Below are 26,671 nucleotides of genomic sequence, written 5' to 3' on the forward strand. Positions count from 1 at the left end.
AAAAGTAAACGCTCTCCTGTTCAAAGTTAGCAATGGTTAGAAATGCCAATGGTAGAATTGTAAGCACTAAAAATGAAAATGTTCCTCATGAGCATTACAGTAAAAAATAGCCGAAAGTGTTTCTTACCTTCAAAAGGCCATCGTTTTTCGCTTACTGTGCGCAAACGGCCATTTTCTCCATTTTCATTTTGCAACACGCGCTGACACACCGCTGGTCAAGTGCAAGAGCTTGATGAAACTTTCAACACACATGCCTCCCTTACCTTGAGACGCCGCCCCAACCGCATTGCCAGCAGAGGGGCAATGTTGCCTTGGACCATATAAAAGGTCACGGTTCGTAAGTGAATTTAATTACTAAACGCAATAAGTCGCGCGTCGGCGGTGCACCGTTACTGCAGCTACAGGCCCTTGTTCAATGCACTTTGTGCAATTGTGCAAGCGACGACGCCCGCACGAACGAATGTCATTAGCGTTAGCATTAGAATAATTGCTCCCCACCGGGCCGCCGGAATACCGGGGCAAATCGCTACACAACTCACACTCTCTCTCTCTTATCGTAAGGAAGCACGCTCGGTATGCACTGACTGGGTCGGGTCTTCCTAGCCGGTCAAGCGTAGCAATGCCGGCGTCTTAGCAGGGCACAGCATTATGAAAAGCGAGTGCATCGAGCGCAATCGGGTGGTAGAGTTTTAGCCCTGAATGACATCTCTCTGATAACAATCCAATTGCAATCGTTGATGAGTGTGCGCATCATATTCTCCCGCTTTTAGTGATGTAAGCCACGTTTGGCACGTTTTGATACGTTGGAGTGTTTTGCACAACACACACACACACACAGGCAACGCTTTTGCACATCTCAAATGTTTGCGGTGGAGTTTAAGATGCAAACATTCTTCGCGAAGCGAAGTTTACATCTCTCCAGAGACAAGTCGTTATGCAAAGTAAGTCAAAATACAAGCGTTCTTCGACATCTTGGAATGGTTGGAATGTACCACCGGGCATGATTCCTTCGCCAGTAACAAGTTATTCAATTAGAGCAAATAAATTCCAAACGGTTACAGGATTTCCACCGGTCCACTTTGATACTATCATTCTTCTGTAATTCATTTTTAACGACCGAAATCGCAATGATGTTTCATTCTTGGTTGAATAAGATGTTATTTCATCTTCACACAGCAAGATACTTTGCTCATAGTGAGATATTTCATTATCAAATGTCTTTATACTTATATCGAGCAGTAGACAGGAATGCGGCTAATATAGTTGCAACATGTTACCTTTTTTCATGCTTCAAGTAAATCGAATGCATTTTTTAAGTAAAGTAACAACCACAGATGCCCGGAAGCACTTTTAAAGACCGTTAGAAAACAACAGGGAACCAGGGAACTTCCCAGCCAAACGTACGTTTTTTGACAATAAAAGGTTGAACAAATATTGTTCGAGTTCAAACTATTGCTACATTGTTGAGTCGAGTGTTATGTGATAAAAAGGACAATACCGGCCTACCTTCAAAACCCTCCCGAACTTGAAGCTATTATCTTCGGATGCTTATCAAGGATTGCGCGCGCTGGTGCCTAAAATGGTCCCAAGTAAGTCCAGGAATAAACAGTACACTAAAATCAACAGTCCCAAGATCTGGAACATAAAGTAGAGCCCATCGAAAAATGCTGTCTACTCATTGCCGTCAACCGAACGGAGATCCCATTTCATTTTGCCTTTTGGCGACGATCGATAGAGAATAGATCCATCTTTTGCCTTTTTTTATTCCTGGAACACCAGCAGAGTCGCAAAACGGATCCACGGAGTAGTAGGTACCGCAGGGCAATCGGGTACAGGAAAAAAGGCAATTTAAATATTCATATCAAAGCATCAACCGAACCCACACGAAAGGGAGTGTGGGAAAATTTGAATAAAATTATTTTATCGATACGGCAACAAACCAGCCATTCTAAGGATTCGCGCCGCTCGTTGCCCCCCCCCCCCCCCTTGTTTCCATTGCCGAAGGGGGCGAGATCCACCGTCCCCAAAAGCTCCCATTTTAAAATCACAATCTAAAAAGCATTAAGCACGTATCTATGCTGGGAAGCAATTCAATTTTAAAAACCTTTTTTGTCTCATTAGCCTCCATGTACTTAACTCGATCGGCGCCGCACACCACGCTGGGGCGTGTATTTTATTGTGCGCGCGCTTGGTGTGCCCTCTAACGAGCTTCAACTCAATTGACACACCCCCATCCACCAAGCGATCGATTTTCGATTCTGACATCAAACATATTTAGAAGCTTTTGATATAATGAAAGCGAAACGCTCCGAAGCTTGTGTCGGAGGGTGCCGTGCAACATCAGCCGTTACCGTCAAGTGATTATTTTTGTCACAGTACGAATTTCCCGACACTTTCCAAGCAAAAAGCATATTGTTCGCTTTTTCATGCGCTAGTGCATGTAATGTAATGCATGTAATACTAATAGTAACAAAAACTCTTCTATCTTTGAAGTAACATTTCACAACGTTTTGTTGATCAGAATCTGCTTCATATCTTTTAAACATTACATTTAAACTCACTACACTAATTTACTCTACAATTTCAAACATACATACCTTTTTTTGATTCTCTTACGTAACCTGTAAAAATAAGAGAAAATAAGAGATTAGTAGAGAGAACATGGAGCTGGAGCGTAAAAAAAAATAAGTTGTGCGATTAAAAGTTTGATTTGTGTAACCGCACCCCGATTATCTTCATTATTTTATGCCGACTTTGCTTCTGGTGACTGTGTTTTGATACATCGTTTAATATGCATTAGGGCCGGCCAGACGCCGACACCGCAAATCTCCGGCATACAATTTGTTTTCCGCTCGTGCTAGTGTCGCATAGCTTCATGCTGCCAACCATATATATACTTGCTTAAGTATGATACTTAATGCATGGACAAAGTACGCAAGGGCGCGGCAGAGAAGAGCCCACACCTCGGCTTGTCTGATGAAATTTTACATTTCAAGTACAGACTACGGGGAATAAAATACTTGTCTTCTTCAGCGGGAGGTATGGAACACTGCACACAATTTGTCTTGCCTTTTACTTTGCCGGATTTTATTTACAACGGTAACAGAGAATGGAGGAGCATTGGAGGTAATAACTGCTAAATGTTGAAGTCAATTGTACTTGACACACAGTTATAGAGTTGATAAGTTGGGAATACATATTTTCCACATCCAGCACTTCCAAAAATGAGAAGCATTTATTATCACTCTATCAATTAAGCATAATTATTTACTCAAAAGAATATAAATTACATTTGGCTGCTAGTACATACTAAAAAACTTCTAATTAAATTAAAGAGCTGCCCCTTCCAACAACTCTTGTGTCAACTTCAAAAATCTCAGTTTTGCCAACTCCGGAGTCTGGGAATATATCTGCCAACTCTCTTGGTCTCGTAGTGCTGTTTTGATTTATGATTTCCTCCCTCCCGTAGTCTCGGAATCATCTACACCAACACATGCCCCTTCCATAATGCCTCTCCCTTTCTGTAATGCAATATGCACCCGTAAAGGACGGGCTAACAATAGCATAAAGTAACACTAACGACACTATATACACGCCGCATCAGCATCCCTGACAGCAGCAGAAACAAAAGCCGAATCTCTTTAGCGCATGCATATAAAGTAGCGCTAGCGGTCGTACTATTTCTTATCCGTCGCGTCTCTACATTTGATGAAGTTTTCTTTTGCGACTTTGGCACGAGCACCACCACCACTAGCAGCAGCAGCAGCGTGTAGAGGGGAAAAAATAGGTTCACGTCCTTGGAGCGGACCGAGCATGATGAAGACGATGAAGATGAAGTGCGCACCAGCGCGCCGCACACAACAAGCAGCAGTAGTAGTTATGACGACCATGAGCAATGCTGACGAAGACACCCAGGGAGCACAACACCGGCCAGCCAAGAACTTGACAGAAGTTTGTGAGTTTAAGCTACAAAAAAAAATAATAATCAAGTTCCACCAACAATGGGGGAGTAAAAACCGATTCCTACGGCCACCACCCACTCCCCAAAAGGCACCACCAGAGAGTATCATAATATTTCACCATGAAGTTACGCGAAAAGTGGGATTGCATTGTATTTTTTTTTTCAAAGTTTTAACTTTAGAGACATAAAGCATAGTGCCAAAAGTTGCACCGCTAAGTTTTTAGCACCAGTCGTAATGCACGGAAGAGATTCGAAGTTTATGGGAAAAATTCGTTTTGTGTAAGATAGCGCTCATTTTGCATTGCTTTTTCTTCCTATTGCAACTTACAGCATTACTGTTTCTAATACAGGTTAAAATATGCATTTAGTAGGGCTGTAAAAAAACAAGATCAAACACACCGTAAACTTCAAAGCCCTGCCTGAAACATTCAAAACCAAGGTAGTAACAGATATCGCGTTGCAAAAAAAATACACACATTACATTAGTGGCAACAATTTGAAATGTGTTCTGGTTAGTCGGGCTAACCCACAAAAACGCTGTAATAAACGAAATGCTGCAATTTTTGCAACAGCCAACGCACCACGGCGTGGCATTATCATGAAAAATGCAAAACAATTGCACGGACATCAAACCCTTTGATGTACTTTTGTTGATTTAGCTTTTTTTGCATTTCATCGCTTAAAAGCTAATAGCAAAAGGTTAGTTAAGTTAAAATTTCCCTTCCACTTTTTTTCAGTGCTACACATTGGTTGTTTGTAGAAAAATTAAAAAAGTAAATGAAAGCAAACAACACACTGTAATTTTGCGTTAGAAATAGTTCAAAAACAATGATCGGCAGTGTTTATTTTTTACTCTACATTAGAATGTTTATGACCTTTTTGATCGCTTGTTTTGAACGATATTTCTACTGAAAAAATTAAAAAATTTAGGTTGGAATTCAACTGGCATTGTTTTTCATTCAATTACCCTTATATTTACATTCAAATAAATTGTAACGGGTTTTATTGACATCATATCCTTTGTATTATAAAAACGGTTTCACAAATTAGAAATTTTATTAGATTTTTTTATAGATTATTTATGATCGTTTTGTAACTTTGAGCCTGTACATGTAAAAAACCTGTGTATTTAATATGAAGCTTAAAACATGCTTTACGGTTTTATTTCATTTATAAAGTTTTTATATATATACAGCATAAAATAGCGCTACTATTACGGTATTCCTTAATTATTACATAATTGAAATTCGTTATAGCCAGAAATTAACAATTTTCAATGTTTCACGCTTTAGCAACCTTGGCAAAAAAAAGAAGAAGCCCATAGCAGTGCCGAAACAAAATCGAAACGAACGAAAAATAACAACCTTCGGCAACTTTACCACCCACCCAAACTAGCTAACTTCACACCACACGGGCACTTTTATGTGTGCGCCATAATCGAACGTGAATCAAAGCGCCGGAAAAACGCACCTCCAAACACACAAACGCCGGCCGTTTGCCAAAGACCTTGACATGGAAAAACACCGCCCATGGTTCCGCCGCCCGACCTCCACCCGTGAAGACTCTGAGACTCTGGGGTATGCTGCTTTTTTTCGCTCGCATTCATTACTTTTTCCCCCTTTTTTCAGTAGGCCAATGGCGGCAAAACTTATTATGTTTTGGCCTCGTCGTGCGAGCGCCACCCGGAGATTCACCGCGAGTCCGCGCCCAAGCTAGTAGTACTACCATTGGTTGCCTGTCCCTGTGTCTGTCAAAACACCGCCCGATGGTGCTGCACAGCTTGGCTCCGCTGTGAACGTTGTGCATCATAGCCAACATCGTTGCCCAAGCTTTCGGACAAGCTGAAGCTTCCAGAAAAGAAACGTGTAATGCCTTAACACACGTACTCTTTAGGGGAAGAAAAACGCAAACACACCAACAAGTACGGACGAACAAAAAAATGGTTTAGGATTTTCTTTCCACAAAATGAAAATACCGACGTCAACAAAGCGCACAACATGCAACGCACAGCAGCAGTAATGAAATGGAACAAATGAAAACGGAGGCCGCCCTTCGCAACAAAGCGATAATAATGTTCCGTGCGGCAAACGATGAGCGCGATATGCGAAAGGGAGAAGAAAGTTCAATCATCGAATTTCCCTGCGCGAACATCAAGCTCCGGCGGCTCCAGCTGTTTGCATAACACAATCACTGGCAGTCAGTTTTGATTTGTTCTCTCATTGTATCCAGTTTTAATGAGATCAACATTAATCAATCATTGCTGCAACGTTGTTTAACAGCCTTCAGAATGTAAGAACGTCACCGCTTAAAAGTGGATCTGTTATATAAGACATACCCTTCTATCGTTCATTTTTTACTTCAATGTGTACATTCTTCAGATTTCTGTTATTAATCAAATACCCACTTTTGTTTATTTTGTTAGTCTTTCAGCGTTCAAACTTATGGTACACAAATTTGAATGTTTAAACAAACAAACAAATGTTTTACTGCGTCCTTTTTTTATTTGTAATTTCCCAATTAATTTCATTGCCAATTAGTAACGCACGGTAATTGAAATTAAATTGATTTCGTTGAACTTCAACAGTTAACCAGCCTCCTTCCACTACAAACATAAAGGGAAAATAATACCAGGATTACGCTTCGTGAAAACAGTGGTTAACGTTTTGCAAAAGCGTAATTGCAGATCAAATGAGAAAAGCCTTTGGAGCGAGAGAGGCTCAGCTTACAGTTTAGTAAGCGCTGTTAGTGTACGGCCATTGGGTGAGCGCTATTCAAACGGTAACGATTTAATGAAAAGCTACGAACAATATGAGCTTGTGGGGGGTAAGCCTCAATAACATGTATCCCCTTGCATGAACGATGTATCATGTGTACATACAATACTGATTGTTTTTTGGTTTGTTTCGTTTCGTTCTCCCATCGAAATGTATTCTCGCTCTTTTTGTCGGGATCGGAATCGATAAAATGGGTGTAATTAAATCTTTTGCACATGAAGCAGCTTAAACAGTAATAAAAAAAAAGAAATCCATACAATAAAAGAAGCTTTATAGAGATAGAACATGCATATTTTTAAGTAATATTTCAATGTAAAGTACGACAAGTACATTACTTACTGTTGATTTATGATAAGCATAAAAACAAAAGCAAATATGTAGCAACAAACTAATGACGGAGCAAAAATGTAACAAAAAAAGCTCTGCGCCCCCGGGTGGACTCGAACCACCAACCTTTCGGTTAACAGCCGAACGCGCTAACCGATTGCGCCACGAAGGCACTTACGCTCCGCCACCGCTAACACCGCTTTTTAAGCGACAGTCGCTGCTGCCACAAGTCGTACGTTCACAGCCACGTTCGAAAAATAACGAACGGCAATGGGAAATCGTGATGACGCTTCGCATTTTCCAATCTTATCGTTTTCTCGTAAAGTTAATAATGATTCAAGCTTTATTTGCTGAAATAATTCTACAATCCATCGTAAATACACTGGCCTGTTATATTTTCTAACAAATTAAACGCTGCATTACTTGCACATACAACTTAACCAGGCAAACATATGGACGTCGGCTCGCTTCAAAGTACGTCCAAAATCGAAAAGCGTTTGCTAGTAATTGGACATTTGATGTAAAATTAACGTAGTAGCTGCCAGTGATTTGTTTCGGACGTATCATGCATGAGCGAAATGAAAAGCAGCCACTCAATTCAAGTGCCCGGATAAAGTAAAACAAACCCGGGGATGCTGCTGCTAGGTGGGAAATGGGCCGCGGGGCCATGCTGTGGTTGTATCGTTGTTGATGATAACATAAACTTGCGGCTCGGCACGAGAACATTCATCCTCAGCCGCGTATCCAGCAAACACGAACAACCACACCGTAGCAGGAGGAGGGGAGCATGGTGTGGGTGGTGGGAATCAGGAAAAAATGGGAAGTAAAAGCCTTAAAAAATAAAGCAAATAAAAGTTTGAGGGTCTTAATTAGCGATTTCCTTCGCTCGACAGTGGGGCACACACACACACACACACACAGAGCAGTCCGCATTTTGACGGGCGGCCAGAAGATGAAAGGGAGACGTTGCTGCTGTTCACGTTCTTTCGCTTAGGAACCACGCGTTACATTACACGGCCAGCATTTGCATATCAACTTGTTTGCCGCTATCTTGCCCGAGGAACTTTTCGAGCTCGTCTACAAAAACCTAACTTCGTGAGATAGCGCAAATGTAACGGGTATGTGTGTGTGTGCTTGTTGGAGTTTTTTCGTTGCGTTTAAAGTCATGGAAATTTGGTTCTTTTTTGTGTTCAAACAGCAATAGGCACATTAGAGGTACGATGTCGTCTTACTTTAATATATCAATAAAAAATGGATAAAATACGAGGTTAGCTCTTCTTTAGTACTACTGGTAATAGCTACTATAACAAGGTTAGTTACACACTCAACACAACACAAATATGCACGTGTACCTCACTAATTCCTTCATCCTACGGCTAGACCGTCTGTACAACCTCATTACATCATAATCCTAGCAGCACGATCAAAATATGTTTTGTTCTTATAACAAAGGAACACTCAACCCAAAATGAACGGCACACACATTAAGATCCTTCGTAGTCAGCTCAATTAACAACATCAACAACAACAAAAAGGTGAACCTCTGCACATGTACAGCCGAAGTAAACGGTCTCCTGCTTCGAAAAATGAGCCTTCTCTCTTTGTTTCTGCTGAATCGTATGAACAGGACACGCGTGGGCCTTAGCCGTGCCCGTGTGCCAAGACGAACGTCCTAATCTGCAGATAAGACAAATGATGCTTGGGACAGCTTAAGGCCGAAAAAAGAATCAATTTTTCCGACTGAATAGAACTGCGATGTTCGCACAGATTCCGAGAACAGGAGATTAAGCAGGTCACAATGTACGCGCTGGTAAGTTAATACACCAAAACTCAACAAACATCAGATATGTGTCCAGTCACAAAATGGAAGAGTTTGTTGAATGTTACTCAAGTTGTGGTACATATTGTATTGAAATTTATAGTATTTTCATTTATCTTATCTTAATTACTGGACAAATCAATTGTTGTCACTCAAAACAAATTATGTTTATGGTTCATATTCAGTTTTCCTAATATCTAAAGCATGGTTTAACAAAACAAAAAGGTGAAAAAATCGCCACATTCTCACCCTTACTTTGAACTTTACAATGTGTTAAGTTATTCTATTTTATTTTTCCGTACTTTTTTTTTTGCATTCCGTTTCAGACACGTTTGCAACTTCCGGTGAGTGTTTACGCGCTTTCAGTCAAAAGCCGAAGAAAAACGGTCCACTCATTCTCATCACTTTTACCGGGGGGTTCCCCGCCGGAAGCTACTCTATTTGGAGCTTAGATTTATGCATCACACTTTTACTGCAGCCAAAAGTGGAACACCTTCACCTCCAGCTGTTGATATATAAGCAACCAACGTCGGCAGGCAAAAGGAAAACAGCTCTCACAATGTCCCGGATGCATATTTCACGGCACTGAATGTCACATAAAATATAGAAATCTTTATTTCCCCCAAAAAAAAAAAAAAAAAACTCAACAACAGCGTTTATCATTAACATCGGAGAACTGGCACAAGAGCGACGGAAAATGTAGCTCCACACAGCACAAAAAGAAAAGTTTTATAAAATATTTAAACTACAACGATCCTCCAGCACACATAGTGACCACACAGTTTAGATTAAAAGTATTCTTTAACAAAACAAAAAATGCAAAAATGAAATAATGCTACACCACCACCACCACAAGCACGATTCTGTTTTATTTCTGCAACGTGCATATTTTATGATCGCCCGCTTGTGTTGTCCGCTAAACGATGCGCGCCCGCCAGTTTTTCCATACGCTTCTGCTCATAATTTTCCCGCCCACAAAAACCGATGCAAAAATAAAGGGAGGGTGTGGTGGGTGTGCAGGAGAGGTGCAACATAATTCATCGATTTTGTAATGGATGCATCCGGAACGTAGGGATGGAAGGAACAGGCGAACGCTGTAAAGAGTGGACGGAGCGCGCAATAAAAGGACGCCGCGCTGTTGGTAAATTTGCATATTCCCAGTGACCTCTGCCCGGTGCGCATTTGTGCCACAAGTTTTGTGACGTTTTTTTTTCCTTCTTTTTTGTGTCCATCCAATCCTTTTCATAAATGGACCACCACCACCACCACCACCACACCGTGGCAAGGTGGCCGGGAGAGACAGAGCCCGTAAAGGGATGGCCAGCGGAAACGTATTGGCTGCTCGCCCCGCACTAAACGTCCGCTCGACCGTACACAATCGATCGTTAGAGGTGGTGATTTGTGTGCGGAAGGCGGTCAAACGTAGCGCCCCCCCCCGTGCGCCAGCCGTGGTTCTTAAGGGGTTAAAATGAGGGCAAAATTTATGGCTGGTCAGTTCCGGGCGGCTGTCGAGAAGTTTTGTGCAAATGGGAAGAAAATACACGACCACAGAGCCGCGCGCTCGGCCGTCGGGGGTGCAAAACGGCTCCAGAGAGCGCGCTGCAAATGACCTACATAAAAGCAGGATGGCACACACATGCAAGACTGTACACCACACTGTTGATGGCGGAAAGCGTTGGAAAAAACATATGGAACAGCAATGCATCAAAAACTCATCGTTATACACAACCCCACCTGCTACTGCTACCCACCCTAGGGAGGGGGGGGTTGTGTGCAATTTATTTGATAGTGGGAAAGGCTACGAAAACTGTACATACAAAAAAAAAACAACACCAAGCAAAGATGAATGAAGTGTTTCAGCTCACCATGTGTGCTGGCAAGGGGGGAAGTAAGTAGCTGGGGCGCATCGGAACGAAGGAATAATATTTCCACTGATCAATGGGGCAAAAGTTACTCCTGCTCCTGCTGCTGGTCAAAAACGGTGGATTTCTCGCCCGGTACGTGTACCCGCACCTGCCCCTCTCTTTCCCGCACTAGCCAGTGTCGCTGACAGACGTAACGATATGGTGACACGCGAGGCTAATAAATTCGTTATCCTTCATAACAAGCAAGGTGAAAACTACCGGCATGGGAAAACGAACCATCGGACCCCGCGCGCAACATAGAGAGTGGGTTATTCTCGCCCGGCAAAATTTTCCTTTCCTTTTTCCTTTTATCCTGTGCCACACTATGTCATCCCTTGGCGCGCACAAACACACCTTCTCCCCGAGTGGCGACCGTAGTGAACCGCTTGCGTGAATAAAGTGCGTGTTGGAATATGGTGCCGCTCTGCCTTGGCGCTGTTGTGTTTTCGGTTCCACTTTCGCGCAAAATATCACTCCCACACACCCATTATCTATAATACGGCGGACGGTTGCTGATTAACGACAAAACAAGTGACCACTAAACACATCAGTGTAATACACACCCGCAGTTTATTGGTTTTGTTTTCTCCCACGCAAGGAATTAATGAGCCACCACCGACCGTTCGCTTTGTTGGCAGCGCAGGACCTTCGCGAACCTGCTTTAGATCAACGCTGTCACGCGTCATGATAGCGTAGGGGGAGGAGGGAGAGGGGTGAAGTTTGAGATAATGGTTTCGCATAAAGTTATGATAGCAATTTCTTCCTGCGTTATCTTAATCGGTATCATAAAAGAGCCCCGTTTGAGAATCGATGGCTAATGTTTTCTTTTTTTGGGGTCTAGAAGACAACCAATTTATTACGCTACCTGAGACGTGAATATAGCTTATCTGCTTTCACAACGGTAAGTATGTAAAAAAAAACAGAGCCATCATCACATATAGAAACCAATAAACAAATGCAGAACCATAACCAAAAAAGACTTCATTGGAGATGCCGGGTATCGATCCCGGTACCTCTCACATGCTAAGCGAGCGCTCTACCATCTGAGCTACACCCCCCCTTGTACATCTAACACAACTCTAACGCTCCTGGATTTCAACCTCATCCACACAACCCGCAGAAGCAAGAAACACAAACTAATCGTACGTAATTCTCTTTCGGCGAAAAAGTCGAGCTTTTTGTGCAACTGCTTCTTTTGAATATGATTACCTCCCCCCGAAATCGTCCTTGCGTATTTTTACGATGTGCTGCCTTCCTCATCACACAATCGCTCCTATTTCCATTCATGGCATCTTAGCACGCAACAAATAGCAGCCAACGTACAAAAAAACATATTTATGTAAAAACAGCCTTTCAACAGACGTGTCGTTAATTATGATTTATTCCATAGAAGCCCAGAAAAAAGCCACCACACACACACACATAGACTATTCGTTCCCGTTGACCGAGGCACTTTTTTCCAACCCAATGAAGCCTCCTGTGTATGGGTGGGTTTGTGTGTGTCTTTTTAAGAGCAAGTGTGTCAGAGGAGAAACATAATCAACATTGTTTGCATTGGAAACGGCAACACATTAACCCGTGGACCTCCGTCGGTAGAGTTCATACGTCCCGACAAGGGCCGATAACGGCGGCTTCTTCTACCCCCGTACCACGGAAGAGTGTAACGTGTTGATTGGTAAGTGTGGTTCGATAGAACTCAACCCCGGTTCGTCGCTCAATTGAGCAATTTCCCTTACAAGGCCACACACACCATTCCGAACAAACGCCCTTCGGTATGGGATGGCTTTGATGACTGCATGTAACCACACGGGCGAACGGACATACCCATTGGACACAACGGTGTATATGTGGGTGTGTGTGTGTTGTTTACCCATCAAAACAACTGAACCGAAAGGGAGCTTTTATCATTGATCAGAACACTGTCCACAGTGGATGGGACTTCAAACAAAACAGTGTGTTCACCTTCGCCTAGAGAGAACGCTAGAGAAAGAAGGCTCTGGCCGGGAGGTTTTTTTTCTGGTCCAGATTAAATCTTTTTCACAATCGGACCGCTTCGCGATTAAATTAATACGCCTCGGCGAATGCGATGTGGTCGGTCGAGCAGTGGCTATTTCTCGTTTTCCCAGCTACAGCTACGAATAGCAAACGTGCTGGCATGCAAACAAGTATGCAGAAAGGAGGGATGGGTTGGAACGTTTCATATGAAACATAATACCATTGCTGATGCATTCCGAAACGGAAACCGAATGCAACTTAGCGGGAAAGTGTCTAACCCTGATCTTACTGCCACAGCAGCGTAAGGTTCATTCAAAGGCCATACAGGCGTTCTATTGAGAAGACAAAGAAACAGTCCATTGAACTCTCTTTCTCTCTTTCCTGCTTAAGTTAAGATGAGACTAAACATTCACTTGATCGGACTCATATATTCGCACTTGAATTTAATGCACACGTTTCTGCTCATCGCTATCGTATCTAGGAGTGTATTTTCACCCGCTTCAAGAGGAGCATTATAATGAAAGATCGTTGTTACAATCCCATGACCGTAAGCAAGGTATCAAAAGTGGCACACCATCATCACGATCGATGAATCATAGCTCGGACACGACGATCAAGACCTCTATTTCGGTCATAACTCTCCCCCTGCAACATGCCCGGCTAGCTCAGTCGGTAGAGCATGAGACTCTTAATCTCAGGGTCGTGGGTTCGAGCCCCACGTTGGGCGCGGAAAACTTGCTTTTTTGCTCTGGCGTGTAATTGGAAAAATGATCAATGACATCTCAAAATCGTAATTTAAAACACCATCGATAACAAACTGGTTTAGCTTACTTTACTGGTGCATTTACCATATATTTTTGTATTATTATTAGCTGCCAAGATTCATCTGTCATTGGGAGATGTACAGACAACGACGAATTCAACTTACAAGCATAATACCCTGCTTTAGGTGCTACTTGGAGTCAGTAGGAGATGCAAAACCCTAACAAAACTAACTAAATGTACATTAACGTCACCAAAACTTTTATCTGCAACAATCTATCCCACCAACAACCAAAGCCACTTTGTGTGATACCCATAATGATAATCTAACTTTACACCACACAAAACTAATGGCGACCAGGTTTCACTGTCTCTCCGGCGGAATCGATAAACACAGTGCAAACGATCCTGCTTTTGACGTACCAGTTGCCAACTTCCACACATTATGATCATTATAATGTTGTCTGGTTTGTGCTGTGCGCAAATGTGGTCGTAACTACTACGGATGATATAAACATCACGATTGAAGCGCACACACACACGCGCGCGTACACGGCAAAGCACACGCAAACCGGTGACGGTTAGTCTATTTCCTGTCCTGAGTGTAGCCAACACTTATGCTTGGGCTAAAAAAAAGGAGAGGTGGTGGTAATTTGACCGTGATTTTGTGCATGATGCCGGTGGGATTGAGCGATGGAGACACACAGTTGTGACACATGTGGCAAAAAGCCATTGGTTCGCGGTTGGCTGATAATCCCCGTCTGTAATTGTATCGTGACAATCAAATCCAATGCTCACCGAGCGAACTATTATTCGAGCTAATGCTTGTGTAAATTTGCATAGAAATTATGTTTACTTCGAAAAAAGTGCTGTGAGCAATGCGAATTTTGTTGTATAGCCAGTGTGGGTGAATTGATGGTACTGCCGAATGGTACTGGGGGGTAAGCTGACAAACAGCAGCGCGCGAGACAACTTATCACTGTCCCGATGCAGTTCCACCTCACCACCCCATCGGACTGCCCACTCCCACTAGCGAAATGCAGAGTTCACGCCTGCCTGATTTAGGTCAATTAGTTTAGTTTCTAGTTTATTTATTTTTCCTTCTTTTTTTTTGTTTCGCAAAACGGCACAGACCACACTCTCCCTTCACATTCACATGTTGACAAGGGTTTGACATCATTCGGTCGAGTTTTCGATGACCTTTGGTCGGAAAGTTAACGCAAAAATAAAGCAAATCATAGCCAAGTGTTTGAGCACAAAGGTACAGGGCATACCGTCAGAATATGGAATTAAATGAAAAAGAAGTATAGTCAATCCAATGTACAATTTTAAATACATTTATGTTTATATGAATTTCACCTCCGTGTACGGAGTTGTCGCTATTTTTTTCAAACACAGCTTTACTTTCCACGCATGAAATATTAAGTAAAATGTGTGTATGTAAACCTCTTGTACAAGATCAGCATTATTTTCGAACACATCTCTATCAAGTGGTAGAGTGGCATGCCGAAGTATCAATCATAACAACGCATTGTTGTTCGTTGTTTCAGGAGAGAGTCTTGTTATGAATTAATTACTGCATGCCCGTAGCGACTTACTACATTACGCAGCCCTCAAATAGGTATGCTTGTTAGACACATCATAGGGTTTAAGATTCATTGACTAACTGCACTACAACAAAGTATGTTTAATGTTTCAGAAGGTACTTCTAAATGGAAAGTTAAAATGATGGTTTCAATTTCGCGATTCACTCGATTCTATCAAGGGGATTAATATCAATTTGTTCCATATATTTAAAGATAAAAATATTAACAATATAACAGTAAAAATATTTAGTCTCCTCGTCTAGACATACAGGGCTGCACATATAAATACACTCATTAGGAAAAGAGAAAAAAAAAACAATTTCTCTAGATATAGCTTTACATGTTTCCCAACCATAACCGCATACAACGACATTCGATCCACCGACTATTACGTATATGCCAGGTGACAAGCTAGCGTAGTGCGCTTTTTTCCTCTTCGTAAGATTGTGAAGGTAGCACAGCCAGTCGGGCAGATATTTCATATTCGGAAGCATCGAAAAACAGAACAAAGGATCGTAAAATATTATTACGAGTTTTACGAGTAGCGAAAACCCACGCTATGTTGAAGCAACACATTTTGTTTTCGTTCACCTTCTGATTGTGCGCTTCACCTTTCCATCAGTTCTGTTTTCCATCATGTTTGTCCCTGCAATTGCCCTCTTTTGCTTTATATCTTCCGACACACGATGCCCGTACGAATCACTAATGTAATGAACAAATACCCATTGACATGAGAGGCTTCATATCGTACACATTATGAGCACACACGAGGCAATAAACGTTCTAGGAATAACGGGTAGTGACAGGAATATCAACTACTAATTTGTTGTGTATTGAATATAATTATATATGTACTATAATGTATATTTATACATTCTCTGAGGTTACTTTCCCATCCTAGGTAATATAAGCGTATTTCATCTCGGGTTTTGCAATACGAACGGTACGGGCGAAAAATAAAAAGCCCTCCAACAGCGTGTGGGTTGAGAGAGTGTTGCAACAACACTGGAATGCAAAAACTTTCTTCCAAACACTCTCAACGGTTCTTAACTTTCAATTGCGAAATGGCCCTTAGGATAAAATAAAACCAAATGTTTCTGCTGCTCATTAAAAGTTTTCTACCGGATGATTTAAACAAAGCTTTCCAGACCTTTACACATTGAAGGGAGGGCCTGGACAGTAGCAACATTTCTAAGTACGCTGCAAAAATGTGTACCATTTTTTCGAAGAACTTCTTGAATTCTTAGTGAAATTCGATGATTGATTCAGATGGATTATAATATTAGAATGCCAAAATAATCCTTAGAAACCTTAGTCGGAGATGTTTGTGGGGATGCTTTTCCAGGAAAACCCCTCATTCTTATTTCTATTTTGGGCATTCTGGACTTATCATGGTTATAATTTGACTTTCATCCAAATATTCAAAACTTTCGGGATTATACATATGCGTATCCTATTCAACTGTTAGTTACGATAAACCACTTTTGTACTAAATTACAACTTAAAATAAAGCACTTCAAATTCAATCTTTTTGAGACCACAATTTTGCGCCAAGTGGGTGAACTACAAAAATCGATAAATATATTGATTAATTCCAGTTCTTTAGACTGAAGATTTTTGAAACTCACTGAAAAAAGACGAAACCATAAAAATGTCGTTGAACAAAAAGCATTAAAACGGAATGACGGATAAAATTGTGTGTCGGGTTTTTAAAACTAATAGAAAGCCATTGCCCCGAACAGAACACGGGGGCCCAGAATCTGCCATAGAAAAGAGCGTAGATAGAAATCAGTAAAGCGAGCGACATCGCCAGAATACAAACGAGATTCAAATGATGATTAATGGCGAATGCTTTTGCGCACCCAGATTATTCGCTGGTGCTATTCTCCAGTTTCCAGCGAGTGCCGCAGCCACGCTCGAAAGTCCCCAGAACTGGTGAGTTTGTCCCGTGTCTTTGACGGCGTGATGCCCTCGAAAACCGTTCCGCCGCGTTCCGACTCTGCCCAGATAAGAGACCGCGGGGTGAATGAGGCAAAGCAAAAGAGACCCTCCGCCTGCCCCTCCACGTACCCCGTCGTGTCTCCTCGGGCGGGAGACGGAAGGGAAAATTCAAAAACCGGAACATGAATCATTGCCCTCAGTCCGAACGTGTCGGTTCGCGCTTGGAACAGTCCGGAATAATTCGCATCAGTTGGTTCGTGTCTCGTCACCATACGTCCCCACCGACAAAAGGCCATCATCATCTCCACGCAAAGTGCACCACCGCGGTAGCGAGCGATAAAGCGAGAAGGAGAGAGACAGCCGACCAAATAGGCGCGCACTGTTTCGCGGATGTTACTGACCTCTAATCGTTTGGGTGTGCGTCGTCGATCGAGAACTCGCGAGTTTCACGCTACCTCCTATGCATTTGTCAGCACAGACACACACGCGGTTGATGTTTAGTTTACATTACAGAAAGTTTACACTAGTCATTAGCAGTGCTTGGCGCTCGGGAAAGAATCGAGTTGGAATGGTGTACAAGTAGAAAGCATGAATATATTGTAGTTTGCATTATTACTTTTAACATTCTATTGGAATGGAATGTTTCTTTTTTATTATAATTCCGTAGAAACATTTTAGAATACAAAAAAAAACTAGGAACATGTCATAAATTGTGATCAGTGTGTGTAGTCATCAAGCGTCAATTATATGTTCCCAGTAAGTAATTGGACAAACATAACAATGATAACCCTACATTTCCAAGGAGACACGAAAGTTAAACAAATGTTTAACATGCTCTGTTTTCGGAAGAGACAATCATGATGCTCCGGCACAGCGATGAGTCATTGGCTTTTAGAAACTCTGTTATGTCCTACTCGCACAAAAACCAATCTTTTCCAAATCCACAGAGCACCCCATAAACCCGCTTACGAATAAGCATCGCGTTGGTCGGTTGAAGGAAGCAACTCATCAACAAGCATGTCTGCTGCGTAATGCACTCGCGGGCGCGCGCGCGCACACACCCGAGACTGACTAGACACTTGCGGGTTCTGTGTATTGGTGTTAGCAATAGAAAACATAGCGGGAAATCACGGCAAGAGAAAACAAAAAAAGCGCATACGGATTAGGTAGGGGAGTGTGCTCAAATTTGTGCAAAATATTATCAACACTGTGCGCACACCCCACCGGGTATTTTGCTTGACTCATTCACCGTTCGGTTGCTCACTTTTTTATCTGTCCACGGGTGTTCGGTGGTGTTGGCAGTAATGATGTTCGCTGCAGTATCTTGAACAGCTTTCAACCATTGTCAACGATCTGCACTCAACGACTGACCGTAATGGAGGTTACGAATCATGGGTACGATGTGTGGTTGAAAGTACGATGCATTAACTATTAGAAAGACACCAGAAGATATAAATTAAAAGGTGTGGAAGCTTATTTTCTAAAGTGTAGATGTACGTCAACCTAGTTCAATCAATGATCAAAGATAGCTGAAGCAAAAGAAGTGGATGACATATGTGTAGCACAATATAAGAAATGTGTGTTTGTTATTTATACTTCCCTTGTTATATTTACTTTTAATGTGTTCAATAAATAAAAAAAAAAACATCTAACGGAAATGAACCGTATTGGTTATTTAAGAAACAGTACAAGACTAGCTGGCAGCTTAACAGTAGCTGGCAGCTATACTGCTTTTCAATCTGCGAACTTCCTTCTAGAAATACAATATACCAATAATATTACTAGCAACGAGACTAAAAGAAGATGATTCATGTGAGTTCTGGGTTCATGTGAGTCGAAGTTCTGATTACATCACCTCCAAGAACACAAATAATACAAAACCATTCAATAATGTTAATTCCTATCAATCCTCTGTTTTGCTTCACAGTGTCAGTGAACCAATAATTCCTAATGCGCACTTCGTACCTCTGATGACCTGAAGGCAACTGTACCATTCCTATTGCATTTCCATTTATGTACCATTCCTATTGCATTTCTATTTATGTATTAATTCTACCATTTACTTGAATGTTACACTATCCAATTCAATTCAATTCACCGTCCACTACAGCAAACATCCCCGAGCACTTCCCAATCAGCACTCTGCGTTTTCGCACACTGCGAAGGACGTTCTCCATTCACGCTGAGACGGACACGTACAGACGCTTCCTCTTCAAGAATGCAACCTTTTTATAGCCCATATTTATGTGACGTTTCATACGACCTTACCGAACGCGGTAGTGCGCCGATCGACATCGTTCGTAACGCTTCAATTAATTTTTGGGACATTTTAAACGCACGGAGTGTTAACTGGTTTATGTATTATCCGACTTCGTGTCGGACGAAGGACACCCATCCCCACACTTCCGAAAGGTGGAGACGCTGAAACACACAACAATCCCACCAGTCACGTACCGTGCGGAATCGTAAGATACAAATTTTCGCCCAAAAGCGTCCACTTTGTTTCGGACGAAAGCACACCGAGCGCTAAAATGCTTCCAAATTACTACATTACAACATGCTCCGGACACCAAAAGGCTAATGTGAGAGGCTTCCGACGGTTTCGCATTGGGTTTTAAGTGTCCTTCAAGCGCGTGTTGGAGGTTAATGTCGGTACGATTCTACGTACATTGGAAAACGGAGCAATTGCAGTGAATCTTCTAGACATATTTGTTGAGAAATGAAAACATTCAAACAGTTGCGCAAACTCCATCCAATCCATCGAGTTCGGTATGTGAGTTTTGAGTTTAATAAAGTATTACAAAACTGTAAATACATATTGAACAGGTAATGCTAGAATATGTAACAATAAAACTTCACTATCTCCAAAACATTTATTTCATCTTTGGTGCAAATTTGCAACGATTTCTCAAAACATTCATTAGACTGATTTACTCAAACATTTTTCAGACACCAATCTCAGACTACCTTTTTTTTAGTTGAATCATTAATATCATATTGAAAGTAATTTTAAAAACTCATATCCGGCCCTTCTAATCCTGGTTATGCAACAGGCACTGGGAGGCATTTAGACAAAAAAGTACACATCATCCTCAATGCCCATAACAGCTTTGTAATAAAAAATAAATAAATCCTAATCCTTAACGAGATCCTACCTTTACACTGCGGCAAGATGTTGGAACGGCAAAAATATGAAACATTTCTTATGCTCCCCTTCATCCTAGAATTACACTTGACTCATCCGGACACACCAAAAAGTTACAAACCCATGCAAACAACATACTACCTAATCCGCAATTGACTTTGCCCAGATCTTGTATTTATTTATTTCTTAAAATCTTTGGTAACGTGTGTAATGTTGAAGAACCCTTACCTTTCCAATGTAGTGAAAAAAAATAATCCCTCGTATAATAAATTCACGAAGATAAGAGATAATATTTCTTAGGAAATATGAAAAACGTGCATACCTTGTCAATCTATACACGGTGCCAGTTGGTTTCTTCAAATGTCTGTTCATTTGTTCAAGAGAACTTCTCAAGAGATGCGACCGTTGTACTGGGAAACGAAAAGTTCGTGACATAGACGCCTTAAACGTATCGCATGGTTACTCTACTTTAGCACTCCAAATATTATGCAACCATATCCAGCGTCTAATCCCACGCTACAATCCCGCGTGCGATCATCACTTCTGTTTCTACACACGTAAAGATATCTTGTGTGGAATGGCATGCAAAAGTTATGCCCCGTGCGATGTTTTCCAACCCACCCGCATTGTCGACTACAGTTGACAAAACTCAAACAGAAACCAAACTGGAGCGCAACATTAATAATCCGAATGACATGTAAACGCAAACAAACGAAGTAATATAAAACGAACGGAAAAAAACAAAATCAAAGATGGTGACGCATGAGTACGGGAGGGAATGGTTCAAAAAGTTTGAGATTGTTGGTTTGGATAATTAAAAGAACCACACACTCGGGAGTATCATTCACACGAGTGAAAGGCAAATGATAAACAAGAGTGTAAACCACAACCCAGACACCAGCAAAGTGTTCACCAGCATCACATCTTGGCAAACATAATATTCTGATAACTTTAGTGTTCTGATAACACTGGTGAAAAATGTTTATTTCTTGCAATGGTTCTAGCACTCTTTTCACAATAATAGTAATTAAATAAGGAGCAAAATTAGGGAAAAGTAGCTCCAGGACGAGACTTGTCACGTAGTATTTAATCTATAAATTTGAGGCATGGATATTATCTCGATCTATCAATTGAATTTCAGCATTAATGCTAGAATCAACAGGACCGGCCAGTCACTCACGTTAAGAACAAGCCTCAATATCAGGTATCCATACCCAGTATGCAGACCCACACGAAAATAAGACGAAAATCTGGAATAAAACGTTTATTACGAATAGAAAAAAGCACAATCGCCACTCTGATTTAACAATTCGATACAAAAATTAGCCAATCTCGGTCTCATCTCAGCTCAATGTCACACAGCCAAACAATTTAGCAGAGTACCTCAGACCACACCGAGCACCGGGGGAGAGGAACCACTTCGATCTGCCAACAATCACAGTCACGTTCCGTATTTGTTTGACATAGAGCAAAAAAACACACACTTTTGTAACTTTTAATTGCTCTTGCGTTGCTGGACAGCCATCACTCCCCGCCATGTGCTGTCAACATCAGTAGAACGTCAACTATCTTTTCTTTAAAAAAAAAACCTCCAACGCTTTTAAATGGTGATACGTGACCAGATGACGTGCTGCAGGCGTTCTAATGAAAATAGCTCCAATCAACAAGGCATTTAATTTGATCTTAACAGAACAGGACAAGTTTGTATCAGCACTGTTTTTACTATACTATATATTTGTCAAGAACAAGCTGGAAAACGTTAGAGGGCACACGGCAGCATTACGCATATTTATGAATCCTCTTCCCAAATGCTGAAATTACTTAGCTCAGTAATAGCTCAATCCATCGAATCTAAAAATCCGACTTTTTAACTTTTAAAATGACTTCGAAGATCGCCACATTCATACAAGATAGTAGCATAATAATCTGTTCAGAAGAAACATTTTTATCTTTCTGGTTGCTACCTTTTTAGAAGCACGTGTATTATTTCTGAAAAACTTCGCCATTCGGTCTGTTATATTAAAATTACATGGAAAGCCGTTTGGAGCTGACAGGCTTATCTACTAGTTGCCTCTGTAAATAGAGAAAAGAAATCCCGTCTAATGATAATTTAGCATGATTTGCATTCAACATGTTCTCGGGAGTTGGGAAACGATTGCAAATATCATTCAATTCCCGGAACGTTCGCTCTAATCCTTCTACCTGTCTCGATGCTCCTAAACCCTCGATTTCACCCTGAGCTCTTGCACGACGAAGCGTCACGTGCCATTCGAGCGAAGGACGAAAATACTATCTCCACACCATCGCAACGCATGGCCAAAGGATTAGAGGCGAAGTCAAACATCACCACAGGATTAGGAGGAAGTTGAGAAATCAAGAGCCAAAAGCGGAAACCAATTTCAAGCTGTTTGCCCTTTTGTATTTCCATCGCTTATTTCTACTCTCTCTCTTGGTCTAGGTTTAAAGTCGTAAAATACAACTAAGCAATGTCCATGATGTCTAAAACACGCGACTTGAGACTGTTAACAATAAATTCATACAGTTTTTCTTGTGTGTGTCCACTTACCACTTTCGATGTCGTTGAGGAGCAGCAGCATAAAAAGTAGCAGTAATCCACATTTCAGATGCATTTTTTCGCCCGATCAGCCGGAACCGGATGGCCGCCACCGATCGTGCTGTGGTCTGAATGGGTGCGAAAGTGCCGTCGTCTTGCCCCACGTCTTCGACCGCGTCGTGCCGGATTAAGTGAACAAAACAAACAAAAAAAACGGACAGCTAGAAACTACACTACGGATCGACGATTGCTGTGTAGCACTTTTCTCGCACACGTTTTGCAGACACTCGCGCGTTTGATTTCACCCGTTTATTCTTGATTATTTTCTTCTACGATGCGCGCACAATATAGCTGCTACTACTGGCCGAATTGATGCGCACTCATCGAGCGGCGAGAACTTCGTGCAAATGATCCGAACAAGTGAATCAATTCGCTATCATGATCCTTTGCCTTCAGATATTGCCTACACACGCACACATACAGGCATTATTGTGATACAAGGGAGTCGCCTCTTTGTACATCCGCCGCCACAGCACACATACACACTCACTCCACCCACACCCCACACGTACAAACCACACACACACACACACCGGGGGCGATTTTTAGCTTTTGCCCTTCATATGTGCACTCTGGTTTTGGCCTTTTCTTTCTACATTCACAAATAATTTACTTCAATTTAGTATATACACGCGCACGCACAATTTACTTTTTTCGCTTGATGTTCACTTAAAAATGCGGAATTTTGTTGTTAAATCGAGAAACGATCCTAAAATGTGTAAAACAAAAACACAATACTAATTAATACAATTTTGAAACTAAGAAACAAACACTTCAAATGCTATTAACATAGAAAAACAGCGCCGAAGAACAGCGTATGAAAAAATACACACACGTACATGAAATCAATAATGTAAAAGGACTCAATCAAACATGTTTAACACTTTAGTGAATATTTCACGAAAAAAAAATAAAACAAATAGCTTTCACACGAAACGAAGCAGATCGAACCACAATATTAGCAGAAATGTGCCTAAAAGAGAAGAGAAAGAAAAATATTAATTAGTACAAATGACATATGATGAGATTCTAATGGTGATTCAGTTATTAAACAGATTGATAATCACAATAAGAGCATGTAAAAAACACATTGTGAGTTTTCGATTGGGAAAATGCTGGGGAAAGTACGACTGTACCCCCTGGTTGAGGTTTAAATGCCCCCAAGCGTTTTGGTATTGCTTGGTTCATTTGCGCTATCGAATATATGTTTGCCACCCTTGCGCTAGGCAAACGTTGTCCCCCTATCCTTGCCATCGGTACGCACACACTGCATGAGCAAAGGTATAGCTCCACGACATCTCCACACTCTCACCCCCTTTTTTCCCCTAAAGATTGTTTGTCCAAGTTTCTAGGTAGGAATTGTTGCTAGCTTCAAGCAAACATTATGTTTCTTTGTTTCTGTGCAAAGCTACAAATGCTTCGGAACACACGAGAGCTTCAGGTGTTCCGAAACGCCACCAAAGCTCGAGAGCAAGGACTGGTGAACAGGTTTTCCTAACAGAACACATACCAGCGTTTCATATGTTTTATTGTTTCCCTCTGTCCATTTTCTACAAACCAAGCGCTATTTTAACAGCAGCCCGTCCTTTTTCGCGCTGCAGCATTGCAGAACCACTTTGCCCGAACAATGAGAACGCCGCGAATGCGTATGGTCCAAATATATTTTCAGCTCCTACCCACCCGCCTCCAGGCCAAGGGAAGCTGAACAACCAAACATACAAAAAGTCCTTCGGAAACGGAAGCAACAACCAGAGCACCCAGAGCTGTTGGGGATGCTTTCCCAAGTCGCCCTTTATTAGCCAGACGGAGCTGGCAGAGCTGTACTACGGATGAATATGTTTTTGAGGGAAGTGCACCAACTCCAACACGACTTCGCACATAAACACACTCCTCGCACACACACAGTCCCCATACAGACTCTGGCACACGGAAAGTTCGCGACAAAACAAAAGGTCAGCTGTTTTTTTTTTGCCTTTTCTTTTTCCTCCCTCTCGCTCTCTCTTTCGGGCGCGCGCGCGCTCGTGCGCTTTTCCATTTCCCTCCAAGCGTTTGCACACAAACACACATACAAAAGCGAACACAGCATGCCGTTTGCTCGTGAGATGTGTGTGTGCCTCTAATTCAGGAATAAAATTTGCTCCATCAATGTGTGTTTCACTTGCACGCCCATAGCGGAGCATTGTGCATCTCCGTCTCTTCCAATGTACTCTCTCTCCAAAGAGATTCTATTCGGAAAATTCATCTTCCTGGTAGCGTTCAGTGTCAGTGTGTTTCATTTTCTTCTCTATTTTTTTTCCTTTTGGTTCTTGCTGTGTTGATATTTCTTCGTCCCCAAACACCAAACACGCAGTCTCGCAGCAGCGAAAAACAACTCCCGATCGACAGCGCGAAAAATCCCCCCACAACAACACACCAAAACCGCGTTAAAGTCGTTGGTCCACCGCCGCCACCAATCTCTGTAGCTTCTTTTTTTTTTTGGGTACTCTGCTGTGTGATAAGTTTTTCGTACACTCATCGTGTATCACACACAACAAAGAGAGCTTTTCCTGCGGATCGTAAATGTTGATGCTGCTGCCACGGCACGGAGATGCGTATGTGTTGTTGCTGTTGATGCTTTGCTTTATCGAGGCTACGCTACACTGCGAAGAAAATTCGATGCACAGCATGTTTGGTGTGGTTATTACGAATCTAATCAATGCTCTATCGCAACATTGCTAGACGTTGCTAGAGTTATATAAAAATCGATTCCTATACACTTCTGAAAAATATAATCTTAACAAACAAAGTCTCTTAAAACACGCACACAATGTTTACGCACATTAAACTACTACAACTGTTGTTTCACGGTATTTCTGTGAAAAACGCAGTCAAACAAACAACCAAATGTTTCATATTGTTTATTTTCGCTCCCTGATCGACACTCACACTCATAAGCACAGTATGGCTACAAATACATAGCGCACAAACATAACGATAGGCGAGACACATACTGTAGGCAAGAATTTACCCTTTTTCGGAACGGTAATATTGATAAGAGCTTGAAAGCAATCAACATTAACTCATCAGCACGATAAAGCACGCTCGGCTAATAAAAAAAACACGACCATCAACATTGTTCAAGTCACCCAGCACAACTACAGCGGAACAAATATAATTTGAAAAAAAACGGTGCTATATACATTCAAGTTTTGCTTCTTTTCATTCTCGAACGTGTCTAAGTCGAGCGAAAATTTCACCAAAACACTGTACCACATGCTAAACACAACACAAAGAACCCTTCGCCAGACGGTATGCCTCGGTGAGAAGCAACAACCGACCGAGGCAACGCAATAATACTCACTAACGTTCGTACAAAACACTCGCACATCTAGCATCAGCCCACCGTTTAAATTGTATTAACCATCTTCCTGATACAAAAAAGCACTGTAAAATGATTGCAGACTCGTCTAAACACTGTACAAAATTACTCGAAATGTACGAAACACCATCGCTGTTGTGCCTTCTACTGCGATGACAGATTTTGGGCAGCTACGCGTTCGTTCGCCGTCGTGCGTCGAGCAATCTCGTCGAGTCGTCGAGTCTTTGTTATCCCACGGCACACAAGAGGGTGGCACTCACGCATCAAATGAATCCTGCCCGCCCGCAGCAGCACCGGAACAGGACGACCAAAAGGGGGTGGTCGATACACACAGGGCAGCGACACTGGAATGTGCTGACTGAAAACACACCACACACACACACACAGCCGGAGAGAGAGAGAGAGGAAGAAAATTGTGAAAACTGAAGAGCATAAGGGCACTCAGTGCCGCCATCGCTTTACGGCCAGTGCCAGTGCGCAGGTTC

General features: G+C 41.9%; 1 protein-coding gene and 3 non-coding genes across 11 annotated transcripts in view; 1 reads left to right on the forward strand and 3 right to left on the reverse strand.

The window, feature by feature from the left end:
* Nucleotides 1-26,671, reverse strand: part of LOC120955312 (disintegrin and metalloproteinase domain-containing protein 10) — a 62,620-nt gene that overhangs the window by 21,347 nt on the left and 14,602 nt on the right. For 4 of the 8 annotated variants that reach the window (XR_005751778.2, XM_040376060.2, XM_040376052.2 and 1 more), the window contains exons 2-3: nt 22,781-23,537; nt 2,598-2,621 (exon numbers count right to left, since the gene is read on the reverse strand). Coding sequence is in view for 7 of the 8 variants with exons in the window: in XM_040376060.2 (XP_040231994.2) it covers nt 2,598-2,621; nt 22,781-22,844 (88 nt within the window). In the remaining variant the exon portion in view is untranslated. Of the gene's footprint in view, nt 1-2,597; nt 2,622-22,780; nt 23,538-23,667; nt 23,739-23,779; nt 23,802-26,168; nt 26,270-26,313; nt 26,500-26,671 lie in introns of those variants that run through there. The other 4 variants (XM_040376056.2, XM_040376054.2, XM_049608779.1 and 1 more) reach the window with 4 other exon arrangements.
* On the reverse strand, nt 7,161-7,234 carry Trnan-guu (transfer RNA asparagine (anticodon GUU)). The gene has a single exon. It is a non-coding gene; the product is annotated as a tRNA-Asn (tRNA).
* Nucleotides 11,771-11,843, reverse strand: Trnaa-agc (transfer RNA alanine (anticodon AGC)). Its single transcript has one exon. It is a non-coding gene; the product is annotated as a tRNA-Ala (tRNA).
* Nucleotides 13,435-13,507, forward strand: Trnak-cuu (transfer RNA lysine (anticodon CUU)). Its single transcript has one exon. It is a non-coding gene; the product is annotated as a tRNA-Lys (tRNA).

Source organism: Anopheles coluzzii, chromosome 3 (genome assembly GCF_943734685.1).
Source record: "Anopheles coluzzii chromosome 3, AcolN3, whole genome shotgun sequence".
Classification (NCBI taxonomy): Eukaryota; Metazoa; Arthropoda; class Insecta; order Diptera; family Culicidae; genus Anopheles; species Anopheles coluzzii.